This window comes from Oreochromis niloticus, linkage group LG3, assembly GCF_001858045.2.
Source record: "Oreochromis niloticus isolate F11D_XX linkage group LG3, O_niloticus_UMD_NMBU, whole genome shotgun sequence".
NCBI classification, from domain to species: Eukaryota; Metazoa; Chordata; class Actinopteri; order Cichliformes; family Cichlidae; genus Oreochromis; species Oreochromis niloticus.
This window is the reverse complement of record NC_031967.2, coordinates 74,534,534-74,560,142: the sequence shown is the minus strand read 5'-3', so window position 1 is coordinate 74,560,142 and position 25,609 is coordinate 74,534,534. Positions and strand designations below refer to the sequence as shown.

General features: G+C 42.1%; 1 protein-coding gene across 1 annotated transcript in view; it reads right to left on the bottom strand.

The window, feature by feature from the left end:
* Positions 1-25,609, bottom strand: part of LOC106096632 (uncharacterized) — a 102,208-nt gene that overhangs the window by 6,409 nt on the left and 70,190 nt on the right. The window contains exon 6 of the mRNA XM_025905224.1: positions 2,731-2,986. Coding sequence (XP_025761009.1) covers positions 2,731-2,986 — 256 coding nt within the window. The remainder of the gene's footprint in view (positions 1-2,730; positions 2,987-25,609) is intronic.

The window sequence follows — 25,609 nt, the reverse complement described above, 5'->3', positions numbered from 1 at the left end:
AATCAAAAGAACTCGGTGAAGTGTTGATATTAATAGTACCCCCAGTTCTGTGAGCTGTTCATTCTCGTTCACGTGCCCTACCCTCCCTCCCCTCCCTCCTTGTTCTCAATTCTTTAACTCCTTCATTTCATTTCTATTTAGTACATGGGGATCTGCCAGCCCAGGAACCATCACCAGTCCCCTTGGAGGCCTTCCGCAAACCGCAGCTCAATTCATGTCAAAGCATTCACTTTTACCTACTAAAACGCTGTCAAACCTAAAATGAGGACATGGGGCCAGCTAGTGAATAATGTTATAAATACTTGGATAATCCTCAGAGGCTCTGGACTTTTACATGAAGATATTATATTCAGTGCTGCAGAAAGTTATATATTTAAAAATATATTATCCTCTCTGGTTACTCTGGTATGAATACCTCTGAATCACTTTATGGTAAATAACACACTATCTACTAAAAAACATACAGGTGACGACCTTTGACCTTCATCGTGTTTTATTTAATTGTGTCAGAGAAAATCTCATGTGCTCTTCATGCAGCTGAGTACATCAAATGTTTAAAACAGAAGCTTTATGGGCAGAAATCTGTGCCATCAGAAACTTAATTTGAATAAGTTAAATTCGAATTTGAATTGCTTGGATTGAATCTGAAGTGTAACTTGAATAAATGCTTTTAAAAACTGAATTTGAATTTGAAATTCAATTTATTGGTTTGAAAATGATCATCACTAAATTGAAATTGAATTTTATATTTTGAAAATGAATTCCTTTGCTTTGAAACTGTATTTTATCCTATAAAAATTTAGCTCTCGAATTATTTCGGATTCAATTCTCACCATTCAGTTTCACTTCTATAATTCAGTTTTTTGGGACTTATATCTAGTTCCGGTTCAAGAGTAATCGAGCGCAGATTAATAGAACTATGTTTTTCTAGCGGACCGAAAGTGTTACTGACGGGACTCTACAGCATCTTGAGCAGAATTAAGACTTCAGAAGTCATCCGTCATGTCGAATGACCAGCAGATAAACTCTCAGGTTGGTAATAAATGTATTACATGTATAAAAACAAGCGTCATGTTAACAAATGATAGCCGTACAGTAACTTTTATGCTTATAGTAGCTGTTAGCAAAAACGCTAATTTAGCGTAGTTTATCCTTCGCACTGACCTCTAACTTTCAGCTCCACTTGTTTCTTCAGCAGGATGTTTCCCTCCCTGCTGTAGACGGTGCAGGTGTAGGTGTAGTTGTCTCCATCTGTGGGGTATTTCAGGGTCAGACTGAGGTCTCCAGTTTTCAGCAGGTCTTCATTCATCTTTGTTCGGTCTCTGTAAGCCTGGTGCTGTTTTTCAGGCTGGTCAGAGCTGTTCTCATACACGTGGACCTTTGTGTATGAACTGATCTTCCACTCCACTTTAGCATCTTCAGGCAGGTGAAGTGTGGTGTTGAAGGGCAGTTGGACAGACTCCACCCCTGAATCCACCTCCACCTGGGGGACTGAGAGGACAACAAAGCACAACATGAGCTTGGATGGAGACATTTGTGTTGACTCTAACAGGCTGAATGCTGCTGCTTCACTGGGAGCTCACTGTTAGATAGAAAGTGGTCAGTGTGAAGAGGAGACGCAGCAGAAAGATGAAGACTGACAGGAAGAAAGCAGTGAACAGACTGTTGGAGCTGCTGTTAGTGGGACAGGACTTTATTCAGTCTCTGAGGACCAGATTTGACTTGATGAAGCAGAGAAACACAGTCTGAGTGTTTCTGTCACACTCACTTCATCACACAGCTCAGTTTGACAACATTTGGAAGAATTTGATAGAAGCTTTCCTTTAGTAAAAGCACCAATAAAACACCATGAAAACACCTCACTAGAAAAACTGCTGCTTTCAAGTGCAGAGCAACAAACTATTTGAACTGATCCAACTTTATTAACACAGACAAAGATTTGTGGATCAGCTGCTGTTTGCTGCTATAGATATAATCCAGCTGATGTGGGAGAACTACATGTGACACTGATTTCTTTCCATTTTCAAAGGTTGATGCATCAGTTAAAGTCCTTAAAAAGCTCAGAAATAAAGAGAAAGGTTGGTTAAAGCAAAGAGAGGCACTGGCAGCATTTAAGACACTAAACAAGAGAAACAGATCAGAGAACATCAGACTGAATAAGTGGAATAAAGTGAAACAGAGAACTAACGCTCCCTAAGAATGGAGCTGTCAGAGGAAGAGAGCAGCAAACTGAAAGTCTCTGTTAGCTGCAGAGCTCTGAAACTTCACACAGCTTTGGATGATAACATGGAGAAAGGATGTGGAGATTTTCACAGTTCTGCTAGAAATCATCTTCTAGTTATTGTGACTCAGATATGACTGATTATAGATGAGGACCAAAGAAGGTTTTTACTGATATTTGAACTGACTTAGCTTAGCCTGTGTTTTAGCCACGTGCTAAACAAACACATGTTCAGAAACTAGAAGATGTTATCTTTCAGATGAAGTCTCACACATGAACTTTGCTCCTACAGTTCATCTGCTGAAGCTTTTACATTTGGGTGGAAATCAAATAAAAACCAAAACAGCCACAAACATCAGACATGCTAACACTGTAACATTATTGGATGGAGCCCACTGAGACTGAACCACCATCATGAGTCTGACCTCTGACCTTTGACCTGTATCTACAGCACTGACCTCTGACGTAGAGCACCACATCTTTCTTCAGCAGGATGTTTCCCTCCCTGCTGTAGACGGTGCAGGTGTAGGTGTCTTCTTCTGTGGGGTTTTTCAGGGTCAGACTGAGGTCTCCAGGTAAATTTCTCTTCATCTTTGTTAGGCCTTTATAATCCTGGTTCTGTTCTTCAGGCTGGTCAGAGCCGTTCTCATACACGTGGACCTTCCTGTTGTTTTTGTCCTTCCACTCCACTTTAGCATCTTTAGGCAGGCAAACTGTGGTTTTGCAGATAAGCTGGACAGACTCCACCCCTGAATCCACCTCCACCTTGTAAACTGAGATGACCACAGTACAACATGAGCTGTAGTGAACGTTAATATTGATCTTCTTATAGCCTCCTCACAGTAAACTTATTTCTGTGCTTCTTCACCTTAGTGCAGTATTCTATTCTATTGCTTACATTGTCATTGCCAAACAGATGAAGATAGATTTAGTCATGATGAAGGATGACACCAACCAGTTAATCTGAAGGATCTGAATTTCTTTCAGATCCTTTCTTTCTTTCTTCCCCCCAAATTCAGACAAAGTTGTGGTTTTTGTACTTGACTTTAAAAATCTAAGAAACATGGGACCTGTCTCAATATGCGTACTTGTGCGTACTTGCATTCTGATGTACTTGTGTTACATCATCGGTCGGAGACCAACTACTTTCCCAATTCAAAGTACGCATCAAGCCGAGAATGAGAAAAATTCCCGGATGTGTTCTTGCTCCACCCATTTTATCGAGCATGCATCGGTGGTGACTTGTGTATACTTGGTACAGCTAAATATCCCAGAATGCATTTTGTCCAAAATTCAAACATGTCAATGGCGGAGGAGCGCGGCTAAGAACTTTTAAAGATGACTTATTCTGGGTCACAAAATAAACTTTTGAGTTATTTTCAGGCGAGAATGTAGCTGTGTTAACTTCATACATCTGTCCTCGGCAAGTCCAGACTTGCTGAGAACACGAGCACGGACTCGCATACTTGAGATCTGAGAAAGGATTATGGTGTTTAATCAACCATCGGCATTAAGGGTTGTGTAGTAGGAGACACTCACCTGACATGAAATACTGGCGGTAATGACATAAAAGACCTCCAGAAACCACAAGAAGAACCAGGAGAACCAGCAGAGCTTTGGCCCAGGATGGAAACCATTCTGTGGAGAAACACAAGTAACAACATGACTTTTGACCTCTGACTCAATGAAATTCATGAATTTAATGAATAGGCCTATGCTTCAATCAAAGATTCATCATGTTTATTCTGACAGTGTTAAAATAATAAAGCTTTATCTGAGTGATGTCAGATGTGCCTACAGCAGGTGTCTGTTGCTGACCTTTGACCTCCAGCTGTACATCTGTCACTCTCCTTTGTCCTATCATCGTGTCTTTGACGGAGCAGGTGTAGGTGGCGCTGTCAGACAGTTGGAGGTCAGTCAGGGTCAGGCTGATGTCTCCAGTTTCCAGAGCGTCAGTCTTCATTGGACATCCTCTTCCCTCCCTGAAGGACCTGTACAGCACTCGCTGTCTCAAGAGGGCACGCAGCATCCTACGAGACTGTACACACCCAGGACACCGGGTGTTTAAGCTGCTGCCGTCTGGCAGGAGGTTCAGGCTGCTGAGGTCCCGAACAAACAGACTCAAGGACAGCTTTTACAACAGGGCAATAGCCCTAATCAATGCAAATAGCTGACCTGATTGGCTACCTGCCTGGACTTTTTTTTTAGGGGGAGGTAACAATGTTTAAAACAATAACAATAATAATATTTATATTTATAACAAGGTGCAATAATAATTAATGTGCAATAATAACAGTGTGCAATACACATAACACTTATTCTTCTTTTTTATTTCTAAGTTAATATACTGTGTTGTGTTGTTTGTGTTGCGTTGTGATGTGTCATATCGTGTCGTGTTGTGTTATATGTAGTGCCGACGTAGGACAGTTTTTCCAATTTCATTGTACTACTGTACTATGTATGACTGTGCAATGACAATAAAGAATTATCTTCTTCATCTTCTATCTTCTTCTTCATGGATGTTCGGTCTCTGTAACGCTGGTTTTGATCTTTCAGTTCGTCTCCTTGAAGCTGACGCTGGTGGACGGTTGAAGGACTGAGGTCGGAGCGACTCCACACCACTGTGGGGCTGTCCAGTTCAAAAGTGGGAAATTCACAGGGCAGGACAAGCGACTCTCCCTCATACAGCTCCAAAGCTGAGGCATGCTGGGAAACTGAGGACAGAGACAAAGACTCCATGTGTCACTTTGAGGTAAAAATCATGTTAAACACATTTACAGAAACCAGGAGACAGAACGACAGAAACATTCAACATTTTAACAAACACATATAAATAAGGAAGAGGCAGGAAGTCCAGAGTCTAATAATGATATTAATGGTCAAGCAGCAACAATAAATCATTGATCACTTGTTCAGAACTGTTTCTGTACTGTGGGAAACAAACCTGAGAGAGATTTCAAAAAATTTCTCTGCTGTTCTTGTTAACGTAACTTTAACTTTGTTAAATTAACTGAAAAGCAGCAGACCTTTCAAAGTATGAGATAAAAACAGGATGAGCTCAGACAGGAGGGTCAAGAAGGTCCAGGAGGTCTTACTACCTGGAAATAAACCCTGGGGTTGTTCATCTTTCTCCCAGCTCCCCTCAGCTCTTCTGCTCTGTGTTTCCAAACCTCTGCTGTGACCACTACTGAGCCATGATTGATATTATATTTCAGATGTTTTACCTTCAAAGGGGCGATTTCATCAAGGACAGATTTCCATGTACATATTGAAATTATCTTAGAGGCTCTGAGAGCTCCCTGATGGCCTCAGATTTGGAGGTGCCGATTCTCATTCCCAATACTTCACACTCGGCTTTGAACCGTTCCAATGCGAGCTGGAGGCCATAACCAGATGAAGCCAAAAGAACCACATCATTCACGAAAAGCAGAGATGAGATTCTGAGACCACTTATCTGAAAGCCTTCCACTGCTTGGCTACGCCTAAATTCTGTCCATAAAGATTACAAACAGAATTGGTGACAAACGGCAGCACTGGTGGAGGCACCAGGAAGGAGTCCGACATATTGCTGGGTATGCAGACCAAGCTCTTGCAACGGTGATATAAGGACTGAATGGCCTGTAGCAATGGGCCAGACACCCCATACTCATAGAGGATGGGGTGTCTGGCCCATTGCTAAGAAAATCAAGCATTTCAACATTACTCAGAGAGATGCCAGAGAACAGCACACGCTCAGGTCACTGCAGAGTCTCACCTGCAGATAAAAATGTTTGGTGTTCACCAAAGAAGTTTTGGCCTCCACAAAAGGAAAATCAGCAGGACTGTGATGTCACTGCACTTTTATAAGTGCACTTTCATTTAATCTTAAATACATTTTACTTTATCAAAGGGTCAAAATAACAGGAACACAAACAGACTGGTGTGAATTCAGCTCACACAGACTCTTTGTGTTCACTACATGGAGACCAGCTGTGCTCATATGTGTACGTGTAGCAGCAGCAGAGAATCTAAAGTGTGTCACACAGCACCAAGTTTCCTTTGGTCACATATGAAATGTGAGTCAGAGCTTCAGCTACACAACAACACACACAGCAGCTGATTGTAACATGAGCTCATCTGAAAGCCACCAAGAAGAATCCAGTGATTTGAAAGTTGCTGCTTTGGATTGTTAGTTTGATCTGAATCAGAATCCAGTGTTTGATGGAAATCTCCTCCTGCTGCACTTCAACACATTAAAGAGAGAGAGATGATGATGAGAGCAGAGAGAGGAAGGTGTACTTACCGTGCAGGAGGATCACAAACACCACAAACATCTTCATGTTCCTGTCAAACTCAGAGACTCTTTAAAAGCCCTTCAGGACATCAGCTCACAGCAGCTCTCACTTTCCTCTGCTGATCATCTACTGACACTCTCACACTGCTCACACTGTCACAGCTCAGAGTTCAGCTTCACACTTTGTTAAAGCACATCTGTGGAATGAAGTCCGGCCGGCCACAGATCACTTCTGAGGAAAGAGGAGGACGTTCAGTCTCCTCATGTAACTGCTCCAGGATTACAGCGACACACAGAAAGCTCAAAGTCCTGCCACATGACTGTCATTTACAACCAGCCCACAGCAACTTTATGAATCAAACACAATAAAATTGAAACGTGAAGATTTCGTGCTTCACTGAGTTTATGTTAGTATGGATGCTACACACTGCACAAACAACATGAAGCTTCACTCTGTGCTGTACATCAGTGTTTATGGGATTAATGTGGTGATTTCAGCCTGAGCCCTTTTATGAGATGCCACACACTCCTGTGATTTCAGTCTGTATTTAGAGACACTGAGAACAGCTTTGACCTCCACCAACACAAACAGGAGCACTAAGAAACCAAACACCATCTGATATAGACCAACCAACTGTTTCAAAGACCAACAAAACTCACTGAAACTGTGTGTTTGCACAAAGGCTGAAATGCACATGTGTGTTATTATTTCAGATTCATGCACTGAGCTCTAGATCTGTCATTAAAGTGTTCACATGTAAACCAGGCTGTTTCTATCACAGCACACTTTGCTCAGAAACACATGCTGACATGTTCTTCTGCAAATGACAGAAGGGAAACAGAAGTGGTGCTTTATGTTTACCTCAGCTCTACAATCAGGAACGACAGAGCAATAAAGGACAAAGGATCCCAGCAGGAAGAAGAAATGATTAACTGCACATGAAATCAAACACTCTGAACTCTGGACTTAAGATCAGAAACAGATGAAGGTTTTATGACAGAAATTAAACTGTGGTGGGGTGTGGTCTGTGGTGCTGCTGCAGGGGAAGAGGATGAACCCTAGGAGCATCCACAATCACACCTCACTAGCTTACCAACTTTTAATAAAAGTTACACAAATGAAGAAAACCCAAAACTCAAATACACAGTTTACAGGGCTGGACTGGGACAAAAAATCGGCCCGGGCATTTTGACTAGAGACCGGCCCACCAGGATAGAGATTGAAAATGTGACGTCATTCAGGGATAAAACCGCAAAGGATTATGGGAACTTGAGGCAAGCGGCACTAGCGCACGCAGGCTTTCAATTGAACTCAGTTACACAGCGATAAAAAGAAACACAAAAAATGGCAAGAAGCTGTTGTATTATTAACTGCAATAGCCGGTCGCATGACAGCCACGGGAAGCCGACGGGTAAAGAGATCCTTTTTTTTTTTTTTTTTGTCGGATTACGTCGTTGAAGAGAAATGTTTTAAGCCATGTTTCCGAAGTAAGAGCCGACGGATGGTCTGGATATACCAAATATAACGTCTCAGAACACTCCAGCTCACATGTTAGTCTGCTCCAAGCATTCCCACAAAGGTCAGTGTTTTGTAGTAGTTAATACGTCATTTTTCATAACATAATTGGTGATATAGGTTACAAGCAAGTCTTGCGCTGAACAGAAATTGTAGCTGCTATGCTCCTTTATTTATTGTGCATAAATAGTGAATTGTCCTGACACAATATTGCGTTTCGCTTCTGTTATTACCATGGTACATTGACAAAAACATATACTTTTATTCACAGGATAAAACAGTTGTTTTGTATCACTAATTGCCCAGTGCGATTACAGCATACAATATTATTGTCACTGCTACATTTCTGTAATGCCTACCAGAAATTATTTCCACTACTAATTAATTACCGTTGAGCTCAAAGGTCCTATTAATAAACGGTTAACGAATGTGTATTTATGACAACGATTTGTGAGACTGGTAAACTTACCTTTGTTTGTACGATGGTCTTTCGTTCTACACGGTGCATTTCAAGGTCCTGTACCCATCCATTGGTAAACTGTACCTGGGCTTGTTGCAGTGACCTGAAGTTACTAAACTTCATGAGTGTATGCACTCACTCCAAGAACCGTATAATTATAAATCTGAGCGTGGTGAAAGTTGGGCAGCACGGTAACATCTTTTGTCCACTCTGTGTGCTTGTAAGGGTCTGACCCTTTCACTCCTTTGATTTTTTTCCTCGTATCTTTTCTTTGCCTTTTCGTCGAGTCTGTCTTTGTATGGACCGGCATTGTTCTCCTTAGTTTTGTACATTACTTTTTTGTGCGGCAAAGAAAAACCAAGAAGGTATTGGAACCGGAGAATGAACGTTTTGCGGTGCTGCAAATGCTTGCATTTGATGCGGTACTTGGATTGTTTTGCCTCGAGTTCCCGGCATGCAATGCGCGAGAGTCACGTGATCTGTCAATCCTATAGGAAAAACCTTAAATTAAGACCAAGAACACTAGAGGTGAGACATGATCATTAATTAATATTAAAATTAATAAATGACAGATTTAGTGATATTTTCATGAACACCTCCTTTCCTTTTTTTGTTCTCCATTTTCTTTAGTTCGTCTATAAGATTGCTAAACAAGGGGGAGGGTGCATCCGGCCTCCTCGGCTGTAATTGGTCCAGCCCAGAGTCGATCATGACCAATTGGCCAATCCAACACCTTTCATTATATATACCCTTCCTAAAAAAAAAAAATAATAAATCCATCGGCCCGTAAAAACAAAAAATCGCCAGCGGCCCACCGGGCAAATGCCCGGTATGCCCGATGGCCAGTCCAGCTATGACAGTTTAACAAATCAGCAGTTCAATGATTTGACTCCAAAGAGGAGACACAGCAGACCTGCAGACACAGGTGGAGACCTGTGAGCAGAGATGGGCAGTAACGCCTTACTTTGAGTTTGATTCCATAAAAAGTGACAAAAACATTAGTGTCCACTGTTCACTGCGTGGGAAGAAAACTTCTTTTTACAGCGAAAAAAACCCCCTAAACTTCCAAGCAAGCACCGAGTGCGCTACGACTGTAATGTGAAATTCACAGAGAAACTCGTGGATTCTTCCACTGACCGCTGCGGCACACCTGCACCAGGGTAAACCTCCGCCTAACCCACTCCTGCTTTACAGGTGAAAATAGAGCAACTAGCCTTTGACTTTATTTATTTTCTGCTGTGTTTTACTTGCATCTATTTGAAAGACTGAGTGTAAACACAAAAAAATATTTTATTTTTTGTGCTGGAATGTGCAGAAAATAGGTTTAAATGTTAAACAAATTTCTTCCAGTCAGAGAATGTTGCATATAATTGAATTTTTGCTTGATGCATAAAGTTAAAAGATTAAAACTAATAAAACAAGTTTTAAAAAGAGACATTTCCATTTGATTACATTTTGTATGATGGATTATGCAGAAAAAGTAGAATTGGGCTGAAAGATCGATCACTTTATCACCTATTCAGGTTGTAAATCGTGTTTTTAAAAAGTAACTAAGTAACTAAGTAATTAATTACTTTTGAAAATAAGTAATCAGTAAAGTAACGGGATTACTTTTGGGGGGAAGTAATCAGTAATTAGTTACTGATTACTCTTTTCAAGTAACTTGACCAACACTGCCTGTGAGTGAGCAGGCTGAGGTGGTGTATAGTCTCTAACGTGTTGTCATGTTGTCCTCAGTGATCTGCATTCAGGGCCCTGTGATGACAAAGTCAGCTGAGTTTTAGGAGATTTTCTACATTTATGAGAAAGAAAAACATGAAGCAAACTATGCGAGGATGTTCGTAGTGAGGAATAAGGATGGGGTGTGTCCCTGCAGCACAAACAGTAGCAGCATCACACACCACCTCTGCTAAAGTGTGACAGCGTGGCTCAGTTTCGGACCTGCTGTGTGCTCCTCCATCACCTCCATGCTTTCTACTGCACTGAAGTGTGGCAGCAGGAGGAAATAGGCCTCCATCACCGGCAACAACACAGGAAGTGGACACTTCATATATGTGAGTGAAGCAGCAGCTGATGGAGTTTGAACGCAGCCGCTCGGTCACATGACGTCAGTGCACAGAGCCCAAAGATGATCTGTGGCTGTTACATTTCTCGGGGCAAGATGGCGCCTGTGTTTGGCTTTGCTGCTGCCACTGCTACAGCTCGCTGGAGGCGACAGTGTAGTTTTTCACTGTTGTCACTCATTGTTTGCAATATAATTTTTACTCTTTTGTATTCTGACTTTGCTTCTGCTGCTTTAATTTATGATGGGGATACATTGTTAAACATCAAAGATTCAATGGAGAGCTACTGTGACAGCTGGGACAGCTACAGAAAAACTTTTCCTCCTACTCTGGTATGTTCCTTACCTGAGTGCACGCTACTGTGCACAACCTGCGGGATTTCCACCCTCAAGTGACAAAAAAAGGGGAAAAAAGGCCGGTGTCCAGGTGATAGGGAGAAGGTACCGGAGGCTAGCTACTTGGCTGAGGGGTGACTCTCCATGCCTGCGACCAGTTCCTCTCCTGTCGTTTGCTGGGGATGTTACTCCACTGCCTTGGACCCGAGCCCCATGGCTCAAAAGCAGTTTGCTCACTCTGTGTCCATCATCCATTCTCCGTTTTGCTGATGACAGCTACGTCTGCTCATTGATCAAGGTTTTTTCCAGCTCTGGAGTCGCCGCCCTGCCCAGCAGGTCCACAGGTGTGCACAAATGTTTAATTCAAGTGCCGCTGCAGTCAGCTGTAGATTTTGCAGATAAACCGTAATCAATTTGGTTCGCCCTGCTTAGTGTTCGCTCTATAACGAACAAATCATTTATTCTAAATGGTCTTTTTATTAAAGAGTCTTTAGATTTTCTGTGTCTGACTGACAAATGCCCGGTATGCCCGATGGCCAGTCCAGCTATGCCACCAGGTGTCCTCAAACAGCTCATTTATAGCTGTTGAGTGGATATACTCGTTGTCTGTTCAGCAGTTGGGAGTTTATTCATTCATTCTCACCATCGTGTAGCAGCTTGATAATGAAGTGTGCCATGCTCTTAAACAAAGGTTACAGTCAGTAGCTTACATGTCATTGGCACAGATCAGGTGAAACAAATTTTCCATCACATTTCCACTCTTGGATTATTTAAAATAATTTTTATAGTATAAAATTTGTGTGTAATTGTGATGCAGTGGTGATAATAATAACAATAAACTTAAGTAAAAACATGAGTTGGAGGGTGGAATAGCCTCAGCTGCTTAGCAAAATATAGAAATTGTGAAGAGCCTTTAAATTTACACTTCATCTTCATTTTGTTCATGGTCTTTGGATTTTACATCGTCATCACTGTCATCATAAGGAGGTATCCAGTTAGGATACAGGGTTTAAATCCAGTTGTTCATACGCAGCAACCGCACAGTGTTAAGACCATTACAGCAAGGGCGTAGATTTGGTTTTGGCATTGGTGGGGACGGATGATTCAACCACTGAACTCTGCCCTGTTTCTTTTTTTTTTTCCTTTTTGTCTTTGCTTCTTGATAAAAAAGGACAAATATACTTGCCTACATATGCTATTCTACATGCTTTTAAACCATTTAAAATTACAATTCATAGTTTTATATGTGAATTATATAATGTTAAATTACTATTAAACAAATGACTGACTAAGTATTTTAGACTTTAGTTTACTTCAGCCATATTCCATATAAATCAGGTATCATACAAAAATAAAAAAATACAGTCATGACAATAAAAGAATATGACTTTAAGGACTTAACAACATTACTTCAGTTATAGTACACCAACATCTCTGATACATTAGCACTAAGGGAACACTGACTGACCTGGTGGTTTTTGTCCATAAAACTACTCATCTAAGATTACCACAAAATTATTATTATGTGCCTCACCTTTGGTCCTGGCTCTTCCCCTCTGACTGCACTAGGATATATTGCCACCTGATAAATAACAGTGAGACATTCCAAATATATGCAGTCACACATGTGCTTCAAATACAGTCATGAACCACCCAGTCGTGATCTTGTATCACCATTACTCTCTGAGCTTTGTGTTGGTTCTTCTGTCACCTGACAAATAGGACATACATGACAATAAGAATAAAATGTGTAGCTGCTTCAGTGTTTCTGTCACTTTGTGCAGATCTTGACTCATCAGTAATGTTTGTAGGGTGAGTGCATTTTTAAAACAATTTGTGCAAACTGCACTACAAGGTGGAATATTTGCAAAATCATGACTACCTCATGATATAAACCCTATGAATATGTCAGTGCCATTAGGATGAAATTATTGTGTCACCAACATTTTAACATTAGACATATAATTTTAACAGCCTCTGTAAACTAATATCCTGGCTTGCTCGAGGCTGCCATTTTCTCTGACAGTTTCAATCAAAATTAGAAATGCTACTCTGAGACTGAGAGAACTAATAGTGCTGCCTGTTGTGCAGTTTACAAAACACATTATTCATGGTTACATACAATTTTAGACTGATGTGGGCCAAAGCCTAGCATAGCCTGTAACGTTATTGTGACGGACACATTTTATGAGTGAACTTGACTTTAAGTGACTTACAGGTTTCTTTGAAAAATACTTTCTTATATCCAGGTTCTTCCTTTTTGCTGCCATCCTCCTCTCCTCCTTGCAGGTCCTCGCAGCGCAGGCTTGCCGCTGCTAAAACTAAACAGAGCTCCCTGAAAGGCACAGCCAATCACAGTGGCCATATTTGTCACATGAGGTAGGACTCCAGTAGAGAACGTAATTTAACTCTTTCTGCACCGCTGGGTGAATGAGACGATGACAGATCTTTTTTTTTTCTTTCTATCGGGTTTGTTTTTCTTTACTCGAAGAGATCAAATTATTGGTGGGGACAATTCAATAATCGCTGGATATTGGTGGGGACATGTCCCTTCCGTCCATGCCAAATCTACGCCCTTGCATTACAGCTACAATGACTCTTCTAATGAGCGACAATATGAAGGCCGTCTATTTCCCCCAAATCCTGTCAAACCATATAAACATGGAACTCTCTGCCTGGATTCTGTTTTCATCAGCCAATGTTTGTAATTTAGTGAGGGCTTCTGTACAAGAATCATTAGTTGCTGTATTTTTAGGGATGACGGTGCAACATGCATCACCAAACATTAAACACACCCTCCTTTCTCAGCAAACATTAGTGAATCTTTGCTGGTTATAATAGATGTAATTTTATCGCCTCTGTGTTTTTATTGGTTTCTATCACATGTCCAAAGAATGGGGGTCAAGAGAGCCATTTATTTTCATCAGGGACCCCATCGTGGGACACCTATAGCAGCCATATACACTTTAGAGTCAGCCTCAAAGATGTCACTGGAACCATTAAAATGGCCATAAGGGGATAGTGCTGCTATTGAACCTGTGGATAAATTACGGTTTGTTGATTTCATTTAACTGTGATACTTGCCTTTCCAGGTTTGTGATAAAACCTGGAACAACTATGCATTTCCACACAGCCACCATATATCAGCCACTTTGATTTGGATTTTACCTCAGAGTGACAGATAGGCGTTTATCTGTCCAGTGTCACAGGTCATGCAGCCTTTTGTCATTTTTACTGTAGTAAGATAATCAGTTTGATAACAGCCCTGCATCAATAACACTATGACTTTGAACAACAGAGAGGCACTTACAATTAGAATTTACTGTATCCATCTAGTGGTGCCATGGAGGATTTAAAGCAATCAGTTACATTTAGGTCTGAAGGAAAAAGTACATTCTGTGTGTGGCTCATGTGGCCATGAAAGAACTTTCTGCAGCCATTAACAAACACCAGAATAAACACCCCGAGGCTGCTTTTATTGTTGCTGGCGACTTCAGCCACACCAACTTAAAGACAGTCCTCCCCAGATTCCACCAACATGTCTCCTGCCACACCAGAGGAGACAAGACTTTAGAACCATGTGTATTCCAACCTGGCTGGAGCCTACAAAGCAACACCCCTCCCCCACATTGGACAATCGGACCATCTCTCCCTGTTCCTCACACCTAGGTATTCACCACTCATCCAACGTGTGAAACCTGCTGTGAGGACAATTAAAGTGTGGCCAGAGGGGACAGACGCAGTGCTCCAGGACAGATTTAAAAACACAGACTGGAATATGTTCACCCACACAGACCTGGACCAGTACGCCTCATCTGTACTGGATTACATCTCCGAAACCACAGACAGTGTCACCACCCAGAAACGGATCACCATGTACCCCAACCAGAAGCCTTGGATGAACCGGGATGTTCGTCTCCTCCTGAAGGCCCGCAACACCACCTTTAGGTCAGGAGATGCACACGCCTACAGTACAGCCAGGGCTAATCTAAAGAAGGGCATCAAAAAAGCCAAACACCATTACAAAAAGAAGGTAGAAGAACACTTCTCCAACTCCAACCCCCGACGCATATGGCAAGGACTCCAGACCATTACAGACTACAGGACCACCAAACCCTCCCCCACATTCTCTGATGTCTCCTTCCTCAACGAGCTCAACAACTTTTATGCTCGTTTTGAGCGAGGGAACCCCACAACCACAACCAAAACAGACACGACGCCAGACCACCAACCTCTGACTCTCTCCCCCACCGATGTAGGAGCGGTGCTGAGCAGGATCAATGTCCACAAGGCTGCAGGTCCTGATGGCATCCCCGGGCGTGTTCTCAGAGCGTGTTCTGGGGAGCTTGCAGCAGTCCTGACAGACATATCCAATCTGTCCTTGGCCCACGCTGTGGTACCGGCCTGCTTCAAATCCACCTCCATCGTCCCGATACCCAAAAACTCCAACCCATCTAGCCTCAATGACTACCGCCCAGTAGCACTCACCCCCATCATCACTAAGTGCTGATGGGGGTGGTCCTAGCACAGCTGGTCCTAGCACACTTCAAATCCTGTCTCCCCCCCACCCTGGACCCCCACCAATTCGCATACCACCAGAACAGGAGCACAGAGGATGCAGTCTCCATCGCACTGCACTCTGTCCTCTCACACCTGGACAACAACAACACCTACGCCAGAATGCTGTTTATAGACTTCAGTTCAGCATTCAATACAATCCTCCTCTCACAACTCATCAGGAAACTGACAGACCTGGGCATCAGTTCCCTCATCTGCAAATGGTTACTGGACTTCCTGACCAACCGCCCCCAACATGTCCGACTGGATAACCGCTGCTCATCTACAATCACAATGAACACCGGTGTACCACAAGGCTGTGTGATGAGCCCTTTCCTCTACTCCCTCTTCACCCACGACTGCAGACCTGCTGATGGTTCTAACACCATCATTAAGTTTGCAGATGACACCACGGTGATTGGCCTCATCAGTGACAACGATGAGGCCGCCTACAGGGAGGAGGTGGATCGTCTGGCTGAGTGGTGCGACAGAAACAACCTGCTGCTTAACACTGAGAAGACCAAGGAGCTCATCGTGGACTACAGGAGGAATGCTGACCCACATCCACCCATCTACATTAAGGGGATGGCTGTGGAGCGTGTGAGCAGTTTCAAGTTCCTGGGAGTCCACATCTCCGAGGATCTCATCTGGACGACCAACTGCTCCAAGCTGGTCAAGAAGGCTCACCAGCGCCTCTTCTTCTTGAGGACTGAGGAAGAACCACCTGTCCTCAGACATCCTGGTGAACTTCTATCGCTGCACCATCGAGAGCATCCTGACCAACTGTATAACAGTCTGGTACGGGAACTGCTCTGCCTCAGACCGGAAGGCGTTGCAGAGGGTCGTGAAAACTGCCCAGCGCATCGCCGGAGCACCACTTCCTGCCATAAAGGACATCTACAGGAAGCGGTGTCTGAAAAGGGCTGGGAAAATCATCAAAGACCCCAGTCACCCATCACATAGACTCTTCACCCTCCTGCCCTCTGGGAGGCGCTACAGGAGCCTCCGGACTAAGACCACCAGGTACCGGAACAGCTTCTTTCCTACAGCTGTCAGACTCCTGAACTCTGCCTCCTGACATCTGACCCACGTTAAACACATGGACTGAACATACACACACCCACAACCACCTACACACACACACACACAATGGACAACTGTACCCTCAAACACACAATAATAACATGGACTGAACCACCACTCACAACCACTAGCACTTTGTTTAGCCTCTGTAGAAATTATCCACATATCTCACTTATCTTAACTGCACTACTGTATAGTTCTGTGTAAATAATCATTCTGTACATACAATAATTTTTAATCCTACAACTGTTTATAACTTGCATAGTTCATATTTCTGTATAGTTTTTTTTATTTCATATTTATATCCTGTTCATATCCTGTACATAGCTTGTACTCACTACAGCCTGTACATACTTATAGTTATAGAATATTCATAACATACTTCATACCGTGTACATTATAACTTACCATAATAGACCCATTTCTGTAATATACTTACATATCTATATTATTGCTAATATATATTGTAATATAACTATATCACGGCTAAAGCACTTCTGGATGGATGCAAACTGCATTTCGTTACCCTGTACCTGTGACATGTGCAATGACAATAAAGTTGAATTCTATTCTATTCTAAATGGTGTTGGAGGCTTAGTAACATCACCTGATGGAGTAACCAAAAAATATTGGAATTTTAGATGATGTGTCAGAATTTGTGCAGTAGAGATCACAATGGAACTTACAGCTGTAAGTGTTATATTTAATGGGGAATTGAGGATCCAATGCACAGGTTTCTGAAGAGTCAGAATCGGTGTCACAATAAGAACCAGGCTAGCTGCCACACAGACTGTGCATGAAAATATTTGTAGTGAAGTAGTCGTGACATTTGCAGGCTGTTTGCACAAGTAATTTTTTTTAATAAAATCATGACTAGAGAAGTGTTGAAACTCTCGCATCTCTCTGTGTTGTTTGTAGTGGAATAATGCACACCTTTCCTGCGTTTGATGTTTGGAGAGTCATGTAGAATTTTATCATATGGAAAACATGACTACAAACGTCACAGAAATAGCCAGCACCACATTTTCCCACTTCTCCATCAGCACACTTGTGACCCGTGTGAGACTACCTGAGGCCCCGCCCCCCTTTACGGTAAACGTGTGTGTGAGCTTTAAAGAACAGGAAGCAGAGTGTTCCTCAGACCTTCATGCTATTAATGATGCTGAGCATGAAGCACCAGGGACAGTGACAGAAATTTGAAGAATGGACAACATTTTGTTTCAGAGGTGCCACCGTATCTAAAATCGATTTACATTGATTGTGAAAAGACAAAAATAAGTGAATCCACGTCATTTTGAGCCATGCGAGGGTCAAACATGGTAGAGAACCTTTCAGCAGCATCCTGGTTTATAATCCGCCTTTGGATCATCAGTTTAGGAGGTGAAGGATCCAAGTAAAATGAAAAATTAAAGAATATGCAGCTGTGGTCACTCACATGGACATCCTCCACACATACATCATGTATATTTAAACCCAGGGAGAAAACAAGATCCATTGTGCGGCCCTTTGTATGTGTGGGGCCAGAAACATGCTGCTTAAAGTTAAAAGACTCAGTGATAGCGATGAGCTCAGCAGCAGTGTTACAGGAAGAGTCATCAATATGAAGGTTGAAGTCTCCCAATATTACAACCTTCTCCATTTTAATGAACGATGTCAGAAGGTCATTAAATTCAGTTAGAAAGACCCCAGCAGGTCCAGGAGGTCGATAGATTAAAATACAATAAAAGGTTTTCAGAGAACCGACCTTCATCATCTGTGACTCAAATGTAGAAAAGGAGTCCGAGGTCATCAGTCTGTATGTGAATCTGTCCTGGTAAACAGCAGAAAGTCCTCCAAAAGTTCCAATGACAGTTCCAATTTCATTCAAGTGGACATGATCCTTATTTTGCTGCCACGTCTCAGTCAGACACATAAAATCTAAAGACTCTTCAATAAAAAGACCATTTAGAATAAATGATTTGTTCGTTATAGAGCGAACACTAAGCAGGGCGAACCAAATTGATTACGGTTTATCTGCAAAATCTACAGCTGACTGCAGCGGCACTTGAATTAAACATTTGTGCACACCTGTGGACCTGCTGGGCAGGGCGGCGACTCCAGAGCTGGAAAAAACCTTGATCAATGAGCAGACGTAGCTGTCATCAGCAAAACGGAGAATGGATGATGGACACAGAGTGAGCAAACTGCTTTTGAGCCATGGGGCTCGGGTCCAAGGCAGTGGAGTAACATCCCCAGCAAACGACAGGAGAGGAACTGGTCGCAGGCATGGAGAGTCACCCCTCAGCCAAGTAGCTAGCCTCCGGTACCTTCTCCCTATCACCTGGACACCGGCCTTTTTTCCCCTTTTTTTGTCACTTGAGGGTGGAAATCCCGCAGGTTGTGCACAGTAGCGTGCACTCAGGTAAGGAACATACCAGAGTAGGAGGAAAAGTTTTTCTGTAGCTGTCCCAGCTGTCACAGTAGCTCTCCATTGAATCTTTGATGTTTAACAATGTATCCCCATCATAAATTAAAGCAGCAGAAGCAAAGTCAGAATACAAAAGAGTAAAAATTATATTGCAAACAATGAGTGACAACAGTGAAAAACTACACTGTCGCCTCCAGCGAGCTGTAGCAGTGGCAGCAGCAAAGCCAAACACAGGCGCCATCTTGCCCCGAGAAATGTAACAGCCACAGATCATCTTTGGGCTCTGTGCACTGACGTCATGTGACCGAGCGGCTGCGTTCAAACTCCATCAGCTGCTGCTTCACTCACATATATGAAGTGTCCACTTCCTGTGTTGTTGCCGGTGATGGAGGCCTATTTCCTCCTGCTGCCACACTTCAGTGCAGTAGAAAGCATGGAGGTGATGGAGGAGCACACAGCAGGTCCGAAACTGAGCCACGCTGTCACACTTTAGCAGAGGTGGTGTGTGATGCTGCTACTGTTTGTGCTGCAGGGACACACCCCATCCTTATTCCTCACTACGAACATCCTCGCATAGTTTGCTTCATGTTTTTCTTTCTCATAAATGTAGAAAATCTCCTAAAACTCAGCTGACTTTGTCATCACAGGGCCCTGAATGCAGATCACTGAGGACAACATGACAACACGTTAGAGACTATACACCACCTCAGCCTGCTCACTCACAGGCAGTGTTGGTCAAGTTACTTGAAAAAAGTAATCAGTAACTAATTACTGATTACTTCCCCCCAAAAGTAATCCCGTTACTTTACTGATTACTTATTTTCAAAAGTAATTAATTACTTAGTTACTTAGTTACTTTTTAAAAACACGATTTACAACCTGAATAGGTAATAAAGTGATCGATCTTTCAGCCCAATTCTACTTTTTCTGCATAATCCATCATACAAAATGTAATCAAATGGAAATGTCTCTTTTTAAAACTTGTTTTATTAGTTTTAATCTTTTAACTTTATGCATCAAGCAAAAATTCAATTATATGCAACATTCTCTGACTGGAAGAAATTTGTTTAACATTTAAACCTATTTTCTGCACATTCCAGCACAAAAAATAAAATATTTTTTTGTGTTTACACTCAGTCTTTCAAATAGATGCAAGTAAAACACAGCAGAAAATAAATAAAGTCAAAGGCTAGTTGCTCTATTTTCACCTGTAAAGCAGGAGTGGGTTAGGCGGAGGTTTACCCTGGTGCAGGTGTGCCGCAGCGGTCAGTGGAAGAATCCACGAGTTTCTCTGTGAATTTCACATTACAGTCGTAGCGCACTCGGTGCTTGCTTGGAAGTTTAGGGGGGTTTTTTCGCTGTAAAAACAAGTTTTCTTCCCACGCAGTGAACAGTGGACACTAATGTTTTTGTCACTTTTTATGGAATCAAACTCAAAGTAAGGCGTTACTGCCCATCTCTGCTCACAGGTCTCCACCTGTGTCTGCAGGTCTGCTGTGTCTCCTCTTTGGAGTCAAATCATTGAACTGCTGATTTGTTAAACTGTCATAGCTGGACTGGCCATCAGGCATACCGGGCATTTGCCCGGTGGGCCGCTGGCGATTTTTGTTTTTACGGGCCGATGGATTTATTATTTTTTTTTTTTAGGAAGGGTATATATAATGAAAGGTGTTGGATTGGCCAATTGGTCATGATCGACTCTGGGCTGGACCAATTACAGCCGAGGAGGCCGGATGCACCCTCCCCCTTGTTTAGCAATCTTATAGACGAACTAAAGAAAATGGAGAACAAAAAAAGGAAAGGAGGTGTTCATGAAAATATCACTAAATCTGTCATTTATTAATTTTAATATTAATTAATGATCATGTCTCACCTCTAGTGTTCTTGGTCTTAATTTAAGGTTTTTCCTATAGGATTGACAGATCACGTGACTCTCGCGCATTGCATGCCGGGAACTCGAGGCAAAACAATCCAAGTACTGCATCAAATGCAAGCATTTGCAGCACCGCAAAACGTTCATTCTCCGGTTCCAATACCTTCTTGGTTTTTCTTTGCCGCACAAAAAAGTAATGTACAAAACTAAGGAGAACAATGCCGGTCCGTACAAAGACAGACTCGACGAAAAGGCAAAGAAAAGATACGAGGAAAAAAATCAAAGGAGTGAAAGGGTCAGACCCTTACAAGCACACAGAGTGGACAAAAGATGTTACCGTGCTGCCCAACTTTCACCACGCTCAGATTTATAATTATACGGTTCTTGGAGTGAGTGCATACACTCATGAAGTTTAGTAACTTCAGGTCACTGCAACAAGCCCAGGTACAGTTTACCAACGGATGGGTACAGGACCTTGAAATGCACCGTGTAGAACGAAAGACCATCGTACAAACAAAGGTAAGTTTACCAGTCTCACAAATCGTTGTCATAAATACACATTCGTTAACCTTTTATTAATAGGACCTTTGAGCTCAACAGTAATTAATTAGTAGTGGAAATAATTTCTGGTACATTACAGAAATGTAGCAGTAACAATAATATTGTATGTTGTAATCGCACTGGGCAATTAGTGATACAAAACAACTGTTTTATCCTGTGAATAAAAGTATATGTTTTTGTCAATGTACCATGGTAATAACAGAAGCGAAACGCAATATTGTGTCAGGACAATTCACTATTTATGCACAATAAATAAAGGAGCATAGTGCGACAATTTCTGTTCAGCGCAAGACTTGCTTGTAACCTATATCACCAATTATGTTATGAAAAATGACGTATTAACTACTACAAAACACTGACCTTTGTGGGAATGCTTGGAGCAGACTAACATGTGAGCTGGAGTGTTCTGAGACGTTATATTTGGTATATCCAGACCATCCGTCGGCTCTTACTTCGGAAACATGGCTTAAAACATTTCTCTTCAATGACGTAATCCGACAAAAAAAAAAAAAAAAGGATCTCTTTACCCGTCGGCTTCCCGTGGCTGTCATGCGACCGGCTATTGCAGTTAATAATACAACAGCTTCTTGCCATTTTTTGTGTTTCTTTTTATCGCTGTGTAACTGAGTTCAATTGAAAGCCTGCGTGCGCTAGTGCCGCTTGCCTCAAGTTCCCATAATCCTTTGCGGTTTTACCCCTGAATGACGTCACATTTTCAATCTCTATCCTGGTGGGCCGGTCTCTAGTCAAAATGCCCGGGCCGATTTTTTGTCCCAGTCCAGCCCTGCCTGGTGGCCACTGTGAGGATGGCAGGTGTGGGCAGAGGAGTGGAGATGAGGGAGAGCAGCTGCAGAGGGACTGAGGTGAGCCCGCGGTGAAACTTCATCACACATTTCCATCTATAATAGTGACTCATCATGACAGCAGCATCCATCCAGGCTCCTTTACTGTCACACTGACTTGAGGCTCAGTCACAAGAATGGAAACACTTTGGAAAAATGACTTCCTGCTGCTGGAAACCCACTCAGTCATCTAACTGGAGGAGACAAACCTAACCACTTGGGGGCACCACAGTGACACAATGTAGGGCTCAGCTGGCACAGGTGTGACTGACTTAAAGGCTGTAAAGAGTGTGTGGGCTGTGTGCCGGTGGCTGTGATGTATTAAACACAGCAGATAAAGACAGGATGCTGAGTTTGTACATTTCTATAAAACAACATGACATGGGGCAATCATAATGAAGCAGTTCATTTTCATTTGTAGCTTCAAGCTGCTCTTCGTATTTTGTCCACCGGATGTCACCAAAGAGCACTGTGTTGTAAAGCTTCCAGCAAAAGTGAGTGGCTGTAAAATTGGACAGGCTTCTAGCCCTTACTTACCACCCTTGCATCCATGTTTTCCTGGTTGCCAGCGCCACAGTGGAAAAACTTGGAAAATGTACCCAGAAATGTCTCTCCATTGTCTCCTACAAAGTTACAAGTATTATACTAGTAGTAATAAAGCATCCACCATCTCCTGCTTGCATATTTCTGAAAACATCTTAGTGGTGGCAGCTGTCGAGTGAGCCAGCCCTGCAAACCCTGTGGCTGGACAATGCAGTGGACAGTGGGAGGAAGCATCTTATAGCTCTCTTTGCAGACCACCCTGCAATCAATTACAGGTTGTAATAAAATAAACTAATAACTCTTTTAAATAACAGAAAAGCAAATTATCTTTATGGTCTAATTATTTTACATATCGTTGTTGTAGTACTGAGAGTTTCCTCCAGAGTGAGACCTCTGTCACAGTTCAGAGGATCTACGGCAGCAGAGACCTTCATGGACACTAAAAGTCTCAAACACACAACAATAACATCACACTGACTCCACTCTGACCTCACTGATCAATAATCAAGGAACACACAGATCAAACTGATTGATCAGCCATCAGAGGAGTCGGATCAATGGAGCTGCTTCTGTTCCTGATGTCCCCTGTTTGATCCTGGACCTGAACTCTCCCTGCAGAGGAGACACAAGACAGTCAGACAGGGACAGACACACACACACACACACACACACACACACAAACCTTTGACTTTGAGCTGCACTGTTTTGTATCTGTAGAGTTTTCTGCTCAAGACCTCACATCTGTATTCTCCACTGTCTCTCTCTGTGGGGTGTTTCAGGGTCAGACTGAGGTCTCCAGTTTTCAGCAGGTCTTCATTCATCTTTGTTCGGTCTTTGTAAACCTGATGCTGTTCTTCAGGCTGGTCAGAGCTATTCGCATACATGTGGACCTTCCTTTTGTTTTTGTCCATCCACTCCAATTTAACATCTTCAGGCAGGTTTTGTGTGGTTTTGAAGGGCAGCTGGACAGACTCCGCCCCCTCCTCCACCTCCACCTGGCAGTCTGAGAGGACAACAAACACAACATGAGCTGTACAAAGTGTGATTGGTGTTGACAGAGCAGCATCATGTGACTCTTGTTCTGCACTAAATGAAGCGATGGAGTGGCGCCTCCTTCAGGCAGAGAAACAGCTCATGGAGAGAAATAATTATTAGAGCAAAAACAAGAGTGGAGCTGCAAATAAGGCCGAGAGGAACGCTGCAGAAAACTGTTCATGTGTGAATTCATCACTTCATAGATTTATTTGAGCACTAAAATCAGAGCTGCTTCTATTTCTAATATGACAGCTGTACATTAGAGCTGGAACACTTTAAATGTGAGCCATAAAAACATGATACTCTACAAGTGCATTCAGCTCTGACACTGTCACATCATGAAGGAGACGTGGAAATCACTTTGTTACACAAATCAAAGTCAAATCAGTTCTATTGATGGAATATTGTGTGATCAATAGACTGATCAGTTTCTAATATGTGATGTAACAAGAAGTTTCCTCAGCAACACAGTATTTCAGTCAACATGACTTTCCTGTTTAATGTCCAACTGTATCATTAAAGAGTTTGGTGTTTCTTCGAAAATTGTTTTCTTTCTTCTTATTATATGGGATTCGTTTAAGAATAAACTGAAAGGGGACATGTGAGAGTGATAACTTAAGATTGTCATTTGTACTTAGAAACATATAATCACATATAATCACAAAAACATATAATTGCTTTGTTCTGCAAAGAGGAAATAAACAAGGCTGTGCTCGGTCCCCGCTTCTGTTCGCTTTGTATTTAGAACCTTTGGCACAATCAATCAGACAAAACAAAGATATTAAGGGGATTACCATTGCGGGACAGGAACACAAGCTTGCTTGCTACACGGATGACATATTGATATACCTAGATCAGCCCACTAACTCCCTTCCTTCGTTGATGAATTTATGCCAAAAATTTGGGAAACTCTCTGGCTATAAAATTAATATGTCTAAAACTCAAATTCTCAGTTATAACTATAGCCCTCCGGCTCATTTGGTTGTTCGCTATCCAATGAGATGGCAAGCAAAATCACTGAAATATTTAGGAGTTGTAATTCCTAAGGATTTAACTAAACTATTTGAGGAGAACTTTGGTTCCCTACAAAGGAGAATAGTGGATGATATTAGACGATGGAACATGATCCCCTTTCTCTCTCTACATTCACGAATCGAATCTATTAAAATGAATATTCTGCCAAGATTATTATATTTATTCCAAACACTACCAATACCTATTGATTCAAGTCGATTGAACGAATGGGATAAAATAATATCGCGGTTTATATGGGGAGGGAAGCGGCCGAGGGTTTGTTTTAAAACTTTACAACTACATAAGAAGGCGGGAGGATGGGGGTTGCCATCACTAAAAAATTATTTTCGGGCTGCTCAGTTGAAGACTGTGGTCAATTGGTGTGATATAAGCTACCAAGCACAATGGAAGACCATTGAGGAGAGTATGTTTTCCTCTCCAATACAAGCAGTCCTGATGGATTCAAACATTCGTGAATGTATTGACAAGATTTGCAACCCCTCGGTGTCATGCACACTTACTGTATGGAGAAAAGTCGTGAAAGAATTTAAATTGGAACGGGATTTGGCTCTATTTAAATGGTATGCATATGATTCTGACTTTGTCCCGAATAAATTGGACTCACGTTTTAAAAGATGGTCTGCTAAAGGGTTAACTACATTCGATAGTCTGATTAAGGATGGGAACTTAATTAGTTTTGACACACTGAAACAGAAACACAATCTAGAAAAACAGGATTTTTATCGATACTTGCAAATAAGACACTATATAAAGACAATAATCGGTGTGATGTCAAACACTAATGTGGAATTGGTAACTCTGTTTA